General features: G+C 43.3%; 2 protein-coding genes across 16 annotated transcripts in view; one reads left to right on the top strand and one right to left on the bottom strand.

Moving 5' to 3' along the window:
• KLRG2 (killer cell lectin like receptor G2) overlaps window positions 1-14,773 on the top strand; it is a 35,815-nt gene extending 21,042 nt beyond the window's left edge. The window contains exon 4 of the mRNA XM_045063044.1: window positions 14,648-14,773. Within this exon, the coding sequence (XP_044918979.1) occupies window positions 14,648-14,773 (126 nt within the window). The remainder of the gene's footprint in view (window positions 1-14,647) is intronic.
• A 46-nt stretch (window positions 14,774-14,819) lies between these two features.
• LOC101680623 (putative RNA-binding protein Luc7-like 2) overlaps window positions 14,820-16,819 on the bottom strand; it is a 61,672-nt gene continuing 59,672 nt past the window's right edge. For all 15 annotated transcript variants that reach the window (XM_004741657.3, XM_013049868.2, XM_004741660.3 and 12 more), the window contains one exon: window positions 14,820-15,845. In XM_004741657.3, the coding sequence (XP_004741714.1) occupies window positions 15,668-15,845 (178 nt within the window). In that variant the 3' untranslated portion in view covers window positions 14,820-15,667. The remainder of the gene's footprint in view (window positions 15,846-16,819) is intronic.

Raw genomic sequence — 16,819 nt, 5'->3', positions numbered from 1 at the left:
AGCCTGCTTCCTCCTCTCTCTGCCTGCCTCTCTGCCTACTTATGATCTCTGTATGTCAAATAAATAAATAAAATCTTAAAAAAAAAACCCTCATTTTTACAAGGTACCACACAGACTGAGAAATTACCTCATTTGTCACCCGGAAGGACAAACTAGCAGTGACTGATGGAAGCGTTGAAATGGCGGCACACACTTGGCTCAGGCCCAGTGGGGTAATGCTGGAAGCTGTTATTAAACAGTTTATAAAAGTAGATGCTTAATAACAAATAGCCTGGAGGACAAGGGGAGATGGAGAGGAGAAGGGAGTTGAGGGAAATTGGAAGGCGAGGTGAACCATGAGAGACTATGGACTCTGAAAAACAATCTGAGGGTTTTGAAGGGAGGGGGGAGGGGGGAGCGGAGGGCGGAGGTCTGGGGAACCAGGTGGTGGGTATTAGGGAGGGCACGGATTGCATGGAGCACTGGGTGTGGTGCAAAAACAATGAATACTGTTACGCTGAAAATAAAGAATTTTTTTTTTTTAAGTAGATGCTTAAAATGAGACTTCGAGAGAAAAAAGAACTTGGAAATGATAAAGAAAAGTAAACCTTAGTTTTAGGGTTATCAGAGGAGTGAGGAAGTCTTTCTGGAAAAAACAAGCCTACTTAGAAATAAGAGGATTTTTTCCCCCTTTGCGCTTCAGCTTTGGAGGAAATGCCTGATGACAGGAGAACAAAGGCCTAAGGAAGGAAACACTGCGCATGATGTCCCCAGAGGACCGAAGGCTTTTGCGAATGTGACTAAACTTACACCCTCTGCCACACGGGCCAGATAACACAGCAGTGCGGGGGCACCTGGGTGGCTCAGTGGGTTAAAGCCTCTGCCTTCGGCTCAGGTCATGATCCCAGGGTCCTGGGATTGAGCCCCGCATCGGGCTCTCTGCTCAGCAGGGAGCCTGCTTCCTTCTCTCTCTGCCTGCCTCTCTGCCTACTTGTGATCTCTGTCAGTCAAATAAATAAATAAAATCTTAAAAAAACAAAAACACAGCAGTGCGGAGAACTGTAGAGGAGGAAGATGGCGTGGGCGCGCTGGCAGCACCGGCGCCATCTTTGGGCCGCCATCTTGTTCCCGGGGCGGGGGGGCGCCCTCGGGCGCACAGGTGGCTCCACGCCCCGGGACCTCCCCCGCACGCTCCTCGCGTTCCTCGCTCCGTAAACACTGGCGATTAAGGTCTGGAGCGCAGGAGTACCGCGCGGAGAGCTGCGTGGTCCTCTGCACGCCCTCCTGTCTCTGAGTTGGCCTGCGGAAACCTCGGTGGCTTGCTTCGTTTATTCGGTCTGACAGTGTCTTCTGACGCTGGAGGCTAGGTTAGTGACCCTCCTCCACCTTTAAGTCACTTTTAGTCAGCAGGGTACTGAAGACAAAACCAGCTTCAGCTAAGGGTCTGTGCTGGGGGAGAGCCGGTTGTCTTGGGGCGGGGGGAACGGGGGCCGGCAGGGGTTGGAGGAGGCCTGGCTGCTGGTTCAGAATCCCACGCTGGCCAGCCGCGACCCCGTGGGGCGACCTGGCCAGGTCTTCGGAGCATTTCGGACCAGCGCATGAGTTCGGGGACACCTTAAAAACGCCCAAGGAGGGTGCCTGGGTGGCTCAGTGGGTTGAGCCGCTGCCTTCCGCTCAGGTCATGATCCCAGGGTCCTGGGATCGAGCCCCGCATCGGGCTCTCTGCTCAGCGGGGAGCCTGCTTCCTCCTCTCTCTCTCCTCTCTCTCTCTGCCTGCCTCTCTGCCTACTCGTGATCTCTCTCTGTCAAATAAATAAATAAAATCTTTAAAAAAAAAAAAAAACTCCCAAGGAGTTGTTAGGTACACTCCCTGAGATGGGGGGCAGGCAGAAGAGCTGGGAAGGGGTGGCAGCTTGGGTGTCAGACTGTGGGACCCTGGGGGAGACGGTTGTATGTTAACTGGGTTTGCCAAGTTAAAAAAAAAAAAAAAAAATGCGAGTCACTGCTCAACCAGTCTTGCAACATGGAAGACATGCTCCAGGCCATGGGTGAGGATTGCAGGCACTTAGCTAATTTGCTCAGATAAACACTAGAATCAAGGTAACCCGGCTCACTAGAACTACAAGAAGCAATGACAGGTGAGGCGGGAACGCAACGTGCCATTTTCGCCCAGCGTTCAGAGGCTGAAGAGTGTTCCTCTGGCATGGAGGGCTGGGTCTGGTAGTCGGCCCCAGCGACATATGGTACAGGACTCCGGCGCCTGCCCTGGCCGCTGTGATTAATCAGCGCCTTTTCCCAGTAGCTTCGTGGTGACTGACTTAAGTGAAACTGAAAGAATCCCCCACCCCCAAAGGAAATAGGGTGAAAACAAAAGAACCGTGTGCCTATGACAAAATGGCGGAGAGGAGTGCCATCAGGTTGCTTGTGAACAACTGTGGCAAGATCTAGTATCTGGTACTCCAAGAGAAAATACAACCCAATTCAGTCTTGCTACACCTACAGGACACACTGCCTAAGAAAGTAGTTTACTCCCTAGAAGGAAGGCTCAAAAAAGCCAGGGGTGTCGCCAGTTGTCCCTCTGCTAACCCTCTATCCCTAGAGGTATGGATTAGGCTAGCGTTGTCCTCTGGTGCCCAAATAGGTGTGGGCCAGAGACCCCAGGATGAATTAACCATTTATTGGTCTAGCACAAACAGACCATGCTCTAATAGACAATACGGCTAAATACACATTAATCTGTACGGAAACCCCTCGAAATTTGGGGGAGAAATAGAGTACTGATAGTTAGGAGGAACAAGTTATTAAGGTCAAACAAATTAGTCTCTACCTCCAAGATCAGCAGACTTCCTCCCCCGTGCTTTCTTGCACATATGTCCCCCATTCCTGACCGGTCTCTAAAGACAACAGGTGAATTCTGGTTGTGTAGCTGAGTAGTGAAATCGAGCCTCGTGGGTCATGCAAAATGGGAACCTGTGCTATACAGCCGCTGGTTCCCTAGAGAGGAAGAAGAATGCACACAGCCCAGGCTTTGGGGCTTCATCCTTATGTGGATGACGTTAACCTGTGCTGACTTATCTTCCGTCCCAAGCAGCTGCGTACTTGGTTGCTAGGATGGGAGCTAAATACCGACAGGATTCGATGGGCGCGTCAGTCAATCTCCTGACCATCACCTGGTCGGGTAAGGCAAAAGTGCGACTGAGGTGGTCATCAATAAAATACAAACCTTTCCAGTCTCTCAACAATAAAGGGATTGCAGGCTTGTTGGCTTGCTGGGTTACTGGGGCCCTGCATTTCCCAGCTGATGCCGTTATTAAGGCCTTTAAGGGGGACCTGGCTGGCTTAGTTGGTAGAGCATGCGAATCATGAGCTCAATAAAATAAAAAAATAAAACTTTTATTCTTTAAAATAAAAAATCTTCGGGGCGCCTGGGTGGCTCAGTGGGTTAAAGCCTCTGCTTTCGGTTCAGGTCATGATCCCAGGGTCCTGGGATCGAGCCCCACATCGGGCTCTCTGCTCAGCAGGGAGCCTGCTTCCTCCTCTCTCTCTGTCTGCCTCTCTGCCTACTTGTGTTCTCTGTCTGTCAAATAAATAAATAAATCTTTAAAAATAAATAAATAAATAAATAAATAAAAAATCTTCAATCTTTGTATGCCTTCGTTAAGAAGGGAAGCCAATTGGATTGGGTTGCTAAACAAGAGGCTTTTTTAAGGGGTGCCTGGGTGGCTCATGGGTTAAGCCTTTGGCTCAAGTAATGATCTCAGGGTCCTAGGATCAAGCTCCACATCGGGCTCTCTGCTCAGCAGGGAGCCTGCTTCCCCCTCTCTCTGCCTGCTTCTCTGCTTACTTGTAATCTCTCTCTGTCAAATAAATAACACCTTTAAAAATAAATAAATATTTTATTTTTAAGCGATCTCTACACCCAATGTGAGGCTTGAACTTAAAACCCTGAGATCAAGAGTCCCATGCTTCATTGAGATAGCCAGGCGCCCCCCCAAAAGAGGCTTCCTTGAAGAAAAAAATCGTAGTCAAACAACTAGACCCTAGGGGTCTTTTATGCCCAGTGTGAGCTGTGAATTACATGAACTTAACATCCAGAAGGGTTTGGTTGGGGCCTGCTGTGATGACCAAACAGGAAATCGAATAAATCTGATGAGAATATGTTCGCTCTATAAAAGGACACCACAAGAAATGTTGGTTATATGACCAAGGCTTTGACTGGAATGTCCTATTTGAGAGAGACCTGCATAGGCTCAAGTATGACCAGAGAGCATGAAGGAACTAAGGTTGACTTTATGGAACCCACAAAGCCCCGTGGAAATAATGGGTCTGGCACCTTGCTTATTACAGAGACCCCCCGGAGCCCTACCAGATGAGTAAGATTGTCACTTCCTGGCAGGCTCGGGAATTTAAGGATATTTTGGGGACCTCGAGAAGAATATAACCCAATTTTATAGGTATTCATAGGCAAGTCTGATAGGCTAGTCTGACGGCAAGTGTGTGGCTTGGCTCTTAAGCTGTTACAGGCATAATCTGAAATTCTTTAGGAGATGCTCTCGCAAACTGGATTTAAAGGAACCTGTATGGCCAATTACTGTTCTTGCTGCACTTCCATAGGTAATTGGGCCAAGTTTGTTAAGACGATTTGCTTCACAAATAAGAAATTCTTAATTTAGGTACCTCTGACAGAGTTTAGAGTGGGAGTAAAGTAAAACGCCTTTATGGGAGAAATATTCTAGTTCTGATTATCCCTGAATGATTGATTACCTATAAAATGAGGCTGGATCCTGAATTCCTCTGGTTTCTTTGCAGATCTGGCTAATTTTCTACCCAGTTGCACATGACAGGCTGGACTTTGAAAGCCCACTGGCAGGACAGCCTCCGGAAATGAGACCACTAGGAACTGACTTCCCTTCTGAAATGCAGAAGATGGTCAGTCTATACATCAGAGTTCCGAAATAATGGCTCCACGAAGGCTGGGGCTTCAAGTTAGTACTAGGGAATGTTTGCAATTAGATGGCAGCAGCTTCGCTTGTCAAATCCTATGGGTGCCCCTTTCCAGCAGAGGGAGAGTGGCCATAGCCCCTACCCCTCAACAATGAAGAATGTGCTGAAAAGCCAGGGCTGGTATTCACTAATGAGGACCAAACACTTACTGTGTTGCTGCTCAAGAAAGATTTGCCAGGTCTGTTGACTCAGACATTCGTCTTTTTTTTAAAGATTTTATTTATTTATTTGACAGAGATCACAAGGAGGCAGCGAGGCAGGCAGAGAGAGAGGGGGAAGCTGGCTCCCTGCTAAGCAGAGAGCCCAATGCAGGGCTCTATCCCAGGACCCTGGGTTCATGACCCGAGCCGAAGGCAGAGGCCTTAACCCACTGAGCCACCCAGGCACCCCTGTAAGACATTTGTCTTAGTGTCCCTAGGCTTGCATGGATGTTCCTTCCTCTTACATCAGGAAACGTCTTCCTGTCACATGAGGAACCATCTTCCTGTCATGGATCACCACTTAACGCTGAAGTTCACAGTCCCTCCCACTGGTGGGTACGGAGAGGACCTCTTCATCAGGTGGCTGGGGCATCTCCTGTTGCTGTTCAGACTGCTGCTGTGGCTTAGGTCTGGAACTCATTTCCCCATAGCTGGCTCTTGGGTCATAGAAGAATGGCACACAGATGTTACACAGGCCATAAAGATACTGGGAGTGGAGTGTAGGAGTGCTGACAATACTGACTCCATCTTTGGCCTTCCATCTTGCACTGTCTGCTGGCGCACAGGCAGGAACACTGTTTTGTTTTGTTTTGTTTTTAAATCCAGTTAACATGGGATGCCTGGGTGGCTCAGTCAGTTTGAGTGTCTGACTCTGGGTTTTGGCTTAGGACATGATCTCAGGGTTGTGAGATCGAGCCTCGTATCAGGTTCTGGGCTTAGTGTAGAGTGTGCTGGAGATTCTCTCTCCCCCTCCCCACTGCTTGCGCTGTCTCTAAAACAAATTAATTCATAAAATAAATAAATAAATTCTAGGGGTGCCTGAGTAGTGCAGTCACTTAGGCATCCGACTCTGGGTTTCTGCTCTGGTGGTGATCTCAGGGTCATGAGGTCAAGTGCTCTGCCCAGGCTCCACGCTCAGCATGGAGTCTGCTTAAGAGTCTCCCTCTCCACCCACCCCTCCCTCCCTGCTTGCTCTCTAAAATAAATCAATCTTTAAATTTCAGTGAACATAGTATACTATTAGTTTCCATACACATGGAATAACAGTGATTCCATAATCCCTCCCAGACATCCGCCAGTACTCCTCACAAGTACACTGCTTAACCCCATCCGCACACCCACTCCCTTCCGATAACCATTAGTTTGTTCTCTACAGCTAAGAGTCTGCTTCTTGGTTTGCCTCCCTGCCTTTTCCCTTTGCTTGGTTCATTTCTGAAATTCTGTAAAAGTGCAGTTACATGGTACTTGTCCGGGACTACGTTTAAGTCACTTGGCATTGCGCTCTGGATCCATCCATGCTATTGCGCGTGGTGGAGATAACATTTTTTTTATGGCTAATATTCCATTGTCCCACATCTTGTTTATCCATTCATCCATCGATAGCCACTCAGACTTTTTCTGTAATTGGGCCTTCGTAAATAATGCTCCTATAAGCACCGGGTGCATGTATCCATCTGAATTACTGTCCTTGTATTCTTTGGGAAAATCCCCAGTAGTGAGATCGCAGGATCCAATGATAGTGCTATTTTTTTTCTTGAGGAACATCCATAGTATTTTCCACAATGCATTGGTTTGCAATCCTACCAACAGCGCAAGAGGGTTCCTTTTTCTCCACACCTTTGTCAGTTCTTGTTTCCTGTGTTGTTAACTGTAGCCATTCTGCAGGTGTGAAGGGCTGTCTCCTCGTAGCTGTGACTTGCATTTCTTTGACAGCGATGTTCAGCATCTTTCCATGTGTCTGTTGGCCATTTTTTTAAAAAAATCATTTATTTATTTATTTGACAGAGAGAGAGAGGGAGAGATCATAAGCAGGCAGAGAGGCAGGCAGAGAGAGGAGGAAGCAGGCTCACCGCTGAGCAGAGAGCCCGATGTGGGGCTCGATCCCAGGATCCTGAGATCATGACCTGAGCCGAAGGCAGAGGCTTAACCCACTGAGCCACCCAGGTGCCCCTCTGTTGGCCATTTTGGAAGAAATGCCTTTTCATGTCCTCTGCCCATTTTTAAATTGGATTATTTATTTTGGGGGTGTTAAATAAGTTATTTATTAATTTTGGATACTAGCCCCTCATAGGATAGGTCATTTGCACATATCCTCTCGCATTCAGTAGGTTGTCTTTTAGTTCTGTTTCCTCAGCTGTGTAGAAGTTTTCAATTTTGATATAGTCTCAGTAGTTTATTTCTGCTTTTGTTTTTCTTTGCCTCTGGAGACTTATTTGGAAAAACACTGCTATCTATGGCCAGTGTCAGAGTGATTACTGCCTGTGCTCTTTTGTAGGCTTTTTATGGCTTCAGGTCTCACATTTAGGTCTTTAACCCATTTTGAGTTTTTGTGTACGATGTTAAGAAAGTGGTCAAGTTTCATCTTTTGCCCCTTGCTGGTCCAGGTTTCCCAACATCATTTGTTGAAGAGACCATCTTTTTCCTGTCTGAATATTCCCACCTCCTTTGTTGAAGCTTAACTGACCAGAGGATTGTGGGTTTATTTCTGGGCTTTCTATTATGTTCTATTGATCTATGTGTCTGGTTTTTTTTGCCAGCACCATCCTGTTTTGATCACTACAGCTTTCTAAAACAACTCAAAGCCCGGGGGCGCCTGGGTGGCTCAGTCAGTTAAGCATCTGCCCGCAATGCAGGTCATGATCCCGGGTTCCTGGGATAAAGCCCCGTATCAGGCTCCCTGCTCAGTGAAGAGCCTGTTTCTCCTCCCTCTGTGATCTCTGCCACTTTTGCTCTCTCCCAAATAAATAAAATCTTTAAAAATAAAACAAAACTCAGGGTCCAGAATTGTGATGCCTCCAGCTTTGTTCTCACCATTGCTCTGGCTATTCTTCTGTGGTTCCATACAAATTTTAGCATTGTTTTAGCTTCATGAAAAATGCTGAATGACAGGGATTGTATTAAATGTGTTGAATGCTTTCGGCAGTATAGACATTTTAACAAAATTTGTTCCAACCTGTAAGCATGGGCTGGTCCTTCCATTTCTTGGTGTTAGCCTCAGTTTGTCTCATCAGTATTTTTAGAGTTTTCAGAGTAAAGGTCTTTTACCTCTTTGGTTAGGTTTATTCCTAGGTATCTTACTATTTTTGGTGTAACTGTAGATGGGATTAATTCCTTCTCTTTCTGCTTCTTTGTTACAACAGATTTCTGTACGCTGATTTTTGTGTCCTGCGACTTTACAGAATTCATTTATCATTCCTAGCAGTTTTTCAGGAGTCTTTCGGGTTTCGGCATAGTGGAGCAGGTCATCTGCAAATATTGAAAGTTTGACTTCTTCCTTACCAATGTGTATGCTTTTTACTTCTTATTATCTGACTGCTGTGCCTAGGACTTCTAGTACTCTGTGGAATAACGTGGTGGAGGTAGATATCCCTGTCTTATTCCTGACCCAGGAGAAAAAGCTGTCAATTTTTCTGTATTTAGAAGGTATTAACTGTGGGTTTTTCATATATGGATTTTATAAAGCTACTCTGTTTAGGGTTGTTATCATGAATGGATGTTTGTACTTTGTCAAATGCTTTTTCTGCACCAATCAAAATAATCATATGGTTCTTGAACTTACTGATGTGGTATATTATGTTGATTGATTTGTGAATATTGAATTACACTTACAAACCAGGAATAAATCCCACTTGATTGTGGTCACTTTTAAAACTACGTTGTTGTATCTGGTTTGCTAGTATTGAGGACTTTTGTATATATGTTCATTAAGGATATCAGCCTGTAGTTTTCTCTCTTTTTTTTAAGTGTTGGTTTTGCTATCAGGGTAATGCTAGCCTTATAGAATGAATGTAGAAGTTATTCCTTTTCTATTTTTAGAAATAGTTTGAGAGTAAGTATTAAATCTTCTTTAAAGTGTTTGGTAGAATTTGCCTATGAAGCCATCTGGCCCTGGACTTCTGTCTGTTGGGAGTTGATCACTGATTCAGTTTCTTTGCTGGTTATTAGTCTGTTTTCTGTAAGTTATCTATTTTTTCATTTCCATTTTGGCAGTTGATGTTTCTAGAAACTTACCCATTTCTTCTGGGTTGTCCCATTTGTTGGCATGTAGTTTTTCACTGTATTCTCTTATGAGAATAGTTTTCACTGTATTCTCTTGTATTTCTGTGGTGTTAGTATTTCTCCTCTCTTTCATGATTTTATTTGGGCCCTTTGTCTTTTTAAGTCTGGCTAGAGGTTTACAGTTCTGTTGTTCTTCTAGAAGAACCAAGTCCTCATTTCACTGATCTGTCCTACTGGGATTTTTAAGTTTCTATATCCTTTATTTCGGCTCTCATCTCTATTATTTCCTTTCTTCTGCTGTTTTTTGGTTTCATTTGTTTGTTAGCTCCTTCAGGTGTAACGTTACTTGGTTTCTATGTACTCTTATATCCTGGTTGACCCATTCATTGTCCTTCCTCTCTCCCCCTTCATTGTTTAGTAGCATGCTAGGTAACCTTCATGTGTTTTGTGATCTTTTCAGACTTTTTTCTTGTGGTTGACTTCCTGTTTCATAACGTGGTCAGCAAAGGTGCATGGTGGGACTTCGGAGCTTCTTGAATTTGTTGAGGTTTGTTTGGTGGGCTAATAGGTGATCTGTTCTAAAGAATGTTGCACGTACACTTAAAAGTAATGTGTATTCTGGTGTAGGATGGAATGTTCTGCATTTATCTGTTAAGTCCTTCTGGCCCAATGTATCATTCAAAGCCAGTGTTTCCTTGATTTTCTGTTCAGATGATCTGTCAGTTGATCTAGGATGTTAAAGTCCCCTACTAACCTGATACTGTTATTCATTAGTTCCTTTCTTTGTTTTATAGATTTCAGTGCTCCCATGTTATATGCATAAAAATCTATAATTGTCCTATGTTCTTGTTGAATTTTCCCCTCTATTATATAGTGGCTTGGTCTCATTACAGCCTTTGTTTTAAAGCCCAGATGGTCCGATATATTGCACTCCAGCTTTCTTTTGACATCCTCTTGAGTGTTTCTCCATCCCCTCACTTTCAATCTGCAAGTGTCCTTAGTTCTCAAAGAGTCTTTTGAGGCATCTGGCTGTCTCGGTGGAGCATGGGACTCTTAATATAGGGGTAGTAAGTGCAACCCCAGTGTTGGATGTAGAGATTACTTCAAAGTAAAATCTTAGAAAATTTTTTGAGTCTTTTGGAAGGAATATATAGATGGGTCTTGCTTTTTTTGTTTGTTTTTTAATCCGCTCTGTCACCCATTTACATTCAAAGTAATTATTGACAACCATTTCTTTTCATTTTACTGTCTTGTGGTGATTTGTGGGAGACTTTCTCTGATACTTTTTCTTTTATGGTTTGCTGGTTTGTTTTTTTTAAACATATGTATTTGTTTCAAAGGTATAGGTCTGTGATTAGTCAGCTAAAAACAATTACACAGTGCTCACCACAACACATGCTCTCCCCGTGGCAATCACCCAGCTGCCCCATTCCTCCCACCTCCCTCTACTCCAATGACTGTTTATTTCCAGAGTTCAGAGTCTCTTATGGTTTGTCTATTTTCTTGTCTCATTTTTTCCTCTCTTCCCCTATGATCCCCTGCCTTATTTCTCAAACCCCACAGTGAGATCATATGATAATTGTCTTTCTCTGACTTATTTCACTTAGTATAACACCCTCTAGTTCTATCCACGTCACTGGAAATGGTAGGATTTCATTTTTGGTGGCTACATAATATTTTTTGAAACATACACACACACCACCTCTTTTTTTATCCATTCATCTGTTGATGGACATCTGGGCTCTTTGCACAGTTTGGCTATTGTGGACATTGCTGCTATAAACATTGGGAGTGAAGGCACTCCTTTGGATCATTACATTTTTACTTTTGGGATAAATACTGTAGAGCAATTGCTGGGCCATAGGGTAGCTCTATTTTCAACTTTTTGAGGAACCTCCATGCTGTTTTCCAGAGTGGGTACACCAGCCTGCATTCCCACTAACAGTGTAGGAGGATTCCTCTTTCTCTCCAACACCTGTTGTTCCTTGACTGGTTAATTTTAGCTATTCTGACTGGTGTGAGGTAGAATGTCACTGTGGTTTTAATTTGTATTTCTTTGATGCTGAGTGAGGAAGAAAACTTTTTCATGAGTCTGTTGGCCATTTGGATGTCTTCTTTGCAGAAATGTCTATTCATGTCTTCTGACCATTTCTTGATCGGATTACTTGTTATTTGGGTGTTGAGTTTGGTTAAGTTCTTTATAGATTTTGGATACTAGCCCTTTATCTGTCGTTTGGTGTGCTGGTTTTCTTAAAGCAATTTGAATTTCTCATTATTCTTAGCGTATTTCTATTTTGATTTGTGGATACCATTAGGTTTGCATATAACTTCTACATACAGCAGTCTGTATTAAGTTGATGGTTGCTTAAATCTGAACCGACCCTTGACTCCTATCCTCCCCACATTTTAGGTATATGTTGTCATATTTTGCATCTTTTTTGAGTTCCTTGAAGGATTTTTTTTTTTTTTTAATAAAGTCATTTTTACTGCATTTGCTTCCTACCTCCATACTCTCACCTTTTGTTTCTTCTGTTTCTCCTTTAATATTTCTTGCAGGGATGGTTGAATGGTCACGAACCTTAATTTTTGCCTGGGAAACTCTTTTCTCTTACTTTGAATGTTAGCTTTGCTGGGTAGAGTATTGATGGCTGCAGATTCTTCCCTCTCAGCACTTTGAATAGATCATGCCACAGTCCCTTCTGGTTTGCAGGGGTTCTGATGAAAAATCTGCCAATAGCCTTATGGGTTTCCCCTGATAAGAAATGGTCTTATATTGTGTTAGTGCTTTTAAGATGTTATGACTGTATTTTGTAAATTTAATTGTCTTGGTGTTGGCCTGCTTTTGTGGGGTTTGTTGTTTTTGTTTTGTTTGGCCGTTCTGTCTCCTGTGTCTGAATGTCTGTTTCCTTCCCCAGAGTAAGAAAGTTTTCAGCTACTGCTTCAAGTAAATTTTGTCCCCATTTTTCTTATTCTGGGACTCCCATGGTAAGGGTCTCACTGATGTCTTCCATTCTTTTCTCAAGCCCCATGAGTATCCTTATAATCATTGCTTTAAATTCTCCATCGGGCATGTTACTTCCATTTCACTTAGATCTCATGGCCTTATCTTGTTCTTTCATTTGGGATAAATTCACCTGCCTTATGTTGTCTAAGTCTCTGCCTGCTCCTGTGGGTTAGCCAATTAGGTCTCCTGCTTCCCGAAGAAATGGTCTGAAGAAGTCCTATAGTGCCCCGGTCCTGGTCCTTCCCCGAGTGTCTCTGTGTGCGCTGCATGTTTTCTGCTGTTCTATTTCAGCTCCTCTATCCTTCCAGTCCTTCATCTGCAGAACCTCTCCTTCCCTGCCATGGGCAGTGTTTGGTGCCTGGCCTGAAATGTTTTGAGCTGGCGAATTTTAGTTGCGTGGGCTTTGATATGCTTGAGATGAAACTTTCAATGACGCTCTGGTTGGGAGACGTGGTATGGACGGGGGGTGGGTGTGTGTGTGTGCTGGTTTTCTCAATGAGAGGGCTCACCACACTTGGGACTAGAGCAGGCTTGACTGAGAAGGGCAGTTCTGCTGAGGCAGAGGTATGGGGCTTACTGTAAGCAAGTTAGGCAGCCAGTTCCTGCAGGTGGCTCTGTGTTCATGCTGAGGGACGTGGGAGGGCAAGTGCAGACAAGGGCAGGGCCAGCTTCTTTGTTCTTGGAGAGGGATCTACAGTGAATACTGCCTTTGGTCACACTCGGAGAAGATAAAATAATCCCCCCCACCCCCGTTTCCGCTAGCACTGCTGAGATTGAGGTATTTGTCCCCAGGTTGTTTGCTTGCCTTCTTTCCAACAGCAGCTGCATGTTTCCAGACTGGGCTCTGCAGGAGCCCGGCCTGCTAACAGAACTTCTGGCTTTAACTCTCACTGGCTGCAAACTCAAATTCAGCTCCTCTCACTTTCCAAACCAACGGCTATGAGGAAACCTTGTCGTTTACCGTTCCCCTATGTGCTCCTTTCTCTCTCGCTCCTTCTCAGCCTTCTCCATAACCAGGGTTCCCTCCTCTCTGCAGCTGCCAGGACCCATTTCTCCACAAACTCCATCTCTATGCTTTGGATTTATTTGTGGAGTCTGTTCTGCCAGTCTTGCGGCTGATTTGGGGGGGGGAATTAAGGATGAATGGATAGTCGGATTTGTGGGGGGAGGGAAGCCAGGGTCCTCTGCCTTCCCCTCCGTACCAGGAGTACTACTTTAGGTAACTACGCTGTGACCTCACCTTCATGCTCCTTGCTCCTGAAGATACCGGGATTAAGGTCCAGAGAGCTGCAGAAAACACAGCCTAGACAAGAGAGGCAGAAGACAGCTGCACAATGCCCTGATCACCTTCGGTCTTAAGATCCTTCTCAGAATGTACCTGGCTCCTTGCTTAGCAGGAGCCTGCTTCTCTCCCTCTATCCCTCCTCTGCTTGTGCACACTTTCCTTCTGACAAAACCTTAAACAATAAAGTCCTTCTCAGTATAGAAGATACTCTTCCACCTTCTTACAGATAGATTTTAAGGTTATTCTAATTCAGAGTAGCTGCCCTGGCTTAAGGGTGATGATTAAAAATGTAGATTGCTTATCCCAAAGTCCAAATACTAGATGTACCTAAGCAACAGAATTGTTCTAAAAGGGTTTTTTAAATGAGATTTTTAGAGAGCCAGGCAGCTGAAGCACTCTAACAGGGTAGCCCAGCCACAGATGATGATGTTCTTCACTGGCTATTGCTAACCTGCTGATGGTTGTGTAGCCTGTGCTGCCCTACAAATCAGAACTGCATTAACAGCTAATAAGTACTTATGCAATTAGGCAGAGAGGTAGTGAGCGTCACTTAAACAATGTGAAGACATTTTCCAACGTTTTGGAGTTTTTGGTCACAGTCTCCTTTTATCTGCCAACTTAACCTGTTTGGTCTTACTCCACACCCCAAGGTACTAAATCCAAAGGAGTTTATAAAAAAAAACAAAAAAACCTTAGAAACCAAGAGTAAAAGAAAATGGGCCACTGAGGGTAATGGTTCTCAGCCTGAACTCTGCATAAACTGGAGTGTGTGGAACTAAATATGGCAGCAAACCTTCCGTTAATGATACCCAGCTTAGTAAACTTGCTGAGTGTCCCTTTTTAGATGTAAATTTGTGACTTGGAATTAATTTCTCTTTGCCTCTGTGGCCCATGTACCTCAGTCATATTAAAGTTGTCACACTCAGGGGTCCAAAGACAATTCTTAGAAGGTGATGTTAGTTAAACAGACACTAACTTTCCTGCAGTATTTTTGTTTCTATATTTTCTAGAATCACAAAGGGATGCCTCCCAACTACTATTTAAAATCCCTAGTAGGTACACAGTTCTTCAGTGGAGAAGTTGTTCTCGTTACATTGATTACACCATGTTTTTATTTTAAGTTTGCTGAATGGAAAAAAAAAAAATCAACACAGAAAAACCCAATTTCTTTTGCAGGTCTGGTCCTTCTCCATAGCAGTTGTTAGCCCTGGAGCAGCTGGAATACAGTCACCACGGGGCCCGTTGGAGCAACAGCTCATCTTGGAAGTATGTGTTTATTTCCTTTGGTGCCTTGCACGGTAAGGAACTAATAATGATAAAACAGAATGGAAGAAATGCCCACAGCAAATAGTTCTAGTGACAATTTACTAGACAAGTTACAGTTTAATGATGGTGGTGGTGATTGTTTCATTTTATTAATTTTTACAATAAGGTTGTAGCCTTTATACTCCACACACACAAAATAAAACAAGTGCTTATGAAAGAGTCCCTGCCCCCACCCCCCTTTCCAAAACATCCTGAACATAGCAATTCAATAGAACAGAAAAATCAAGACGTTTGATTTCAAAATTTCAATAAAAAAAGCAAAGTAGGTAATGCAACAGCTGTTCAACTTCCAACTCTAAATAGGCACCGTAAAACAAAACAAAAACTCTCAGTATTTAAATTTCTCCAGCACACTTTCCAGTATAAATGCTCTGTAATCAGCTAGTAATAAATGGGAACAGAACCTTAGAACAGAAGTTATATTGCTTCCCTGCTCCCCCTTTCTCTGATAGAGGGTGGAGGTATTAGGGGATACAAAAGTCAGAGGAAGAAGAATTAAAAAGAAAAATCCTGAAAGCTGTTGTTTGTGGACTAGAAAGGAAGACAGCATTTTACAAATGTTCCAAAAATCCCAAGGCAAGCAACACAATTCGTTCACTATCACTCCTACTAGAAAGAATAAAGATATCAGCATCTTATTATATAAAACTGTACTTTCAGAATCGCATTACAGGTTCACCAGAAACTATGGATGTAGTTTTAGGCTTCATCGGGGAAACAAGTTCAGTTCAGATCAAGTTAGATACTGCGCATCTAGCCTATTTGGATCGGAGTCTGGAACTGCTCACTGTTACCCCCAACAGCTGTAAACTAAACAATAGTATGTAACTCCATAGGAAGCTTAAGGATTGAGGATATATACACAGCTAATTATATCTCCCCTGCTTCGCGCTCTTCAGAGCTCCTCCTGTCTTCTGATCTGCCATTAGCGCTCTCATAGGACCGCTTCTTATCTTTTCGATCTCTGTCACGAGGTGATCTGTCTCTTGAATTCCTGTCTCTGTCACGTGATGCTAAGTCTTGGTCTCTGAATCTTTCTTTTGAGGATCTGAAAAATATTAATTTGAGGAGCAAAATGTGTTGGGAAACCCAATATCCAAATGAAAGAATCGGATAAATATTAAGGTACGGACAGCTGAAGTTATACAGAATACATCCAAGGAAGACAGAGGAGCCAGTTTTCTGACCAAAAAGAGCATTACCCAATCTGACAAGGGAGATGGGTGAAAACAAATTAAGGGTCAGAAACCATAAGCTAAAATAATGACTTAATGGAGTATGTTCTTATTATCTCAGAGGTAATCATAAAGGTTTTCCAATTCATGGCAAATGTGTTTAATATAAAAAAAATAGTATATAGACAATACCTTTAAAAAGGGTAAGTGTTATTCAATTTTTCTTAAAAAACAAAAACAAAAACAGTACAGGTTCCCAATTGGGTGGAAATTAAGAACTTAGAATGGGGGTCAGCAAACCTCTTTTTCTTTGCTGTCTGGCCAGAGACTAATTACTTAGGGGGTATTCTTCTTCCTTTTCTTTTTATCAACCCTTTAACACTGAAAAAAACCACCCATAGCTCACTAGCTATTCAAAGAACAGGCTATGGGGCCGGATTTGGCCTGCAGGCAACAGTTTGCCCACACGACTTAAAAATACTAGAGAACCAGTCAATGACATGGCTTTATATAATCATTTATCATTTTTGAATCCTCTTTACTCTTCCTGAGTGAGCTCATTCAGCTTACAGAGAAAAATAAGAATGGAAGACACAGAAAGATGATCATCACCCTATATCTTGATTAACCATAACCATAACCGTTTCTAGATACTATCTCTCCATTCCCAGTTTCTTTAAGAAAGGTTAAGTGATAACAGGCTCACAGCAGAGATTCAGTAAGAAGGAAAATCAAAGGCTATTATGGGATCAGAATATAAAATCTATACTTTTAACATCTAGAATGAATCAGTAATATATATCACATTTATTTGGTTCTTTACAAGTGACATGGTACTTTTTATATA

Source organism: Mustela putorius, unplaced genomic scaffold, assembly GCF_011764305.1.
Source record: "Mustela putorius furo isolate JIRA1106 unplaced genomic scaffold, ASM1176430v1.1 tig00003845_pilon_pilon_pilon, whole genome shotgun sequence".
NCBI lineage: Eukaryota > Metazoa > Chordata > Mammalia > Carnivora > Mustelidae > Mustela > Mustela putorius.
The sequence above is the reverse complement of the archived record's forward strand: the minus strand, read 5'-3'. Positions and strand labels throughout refer to the sequence as shown.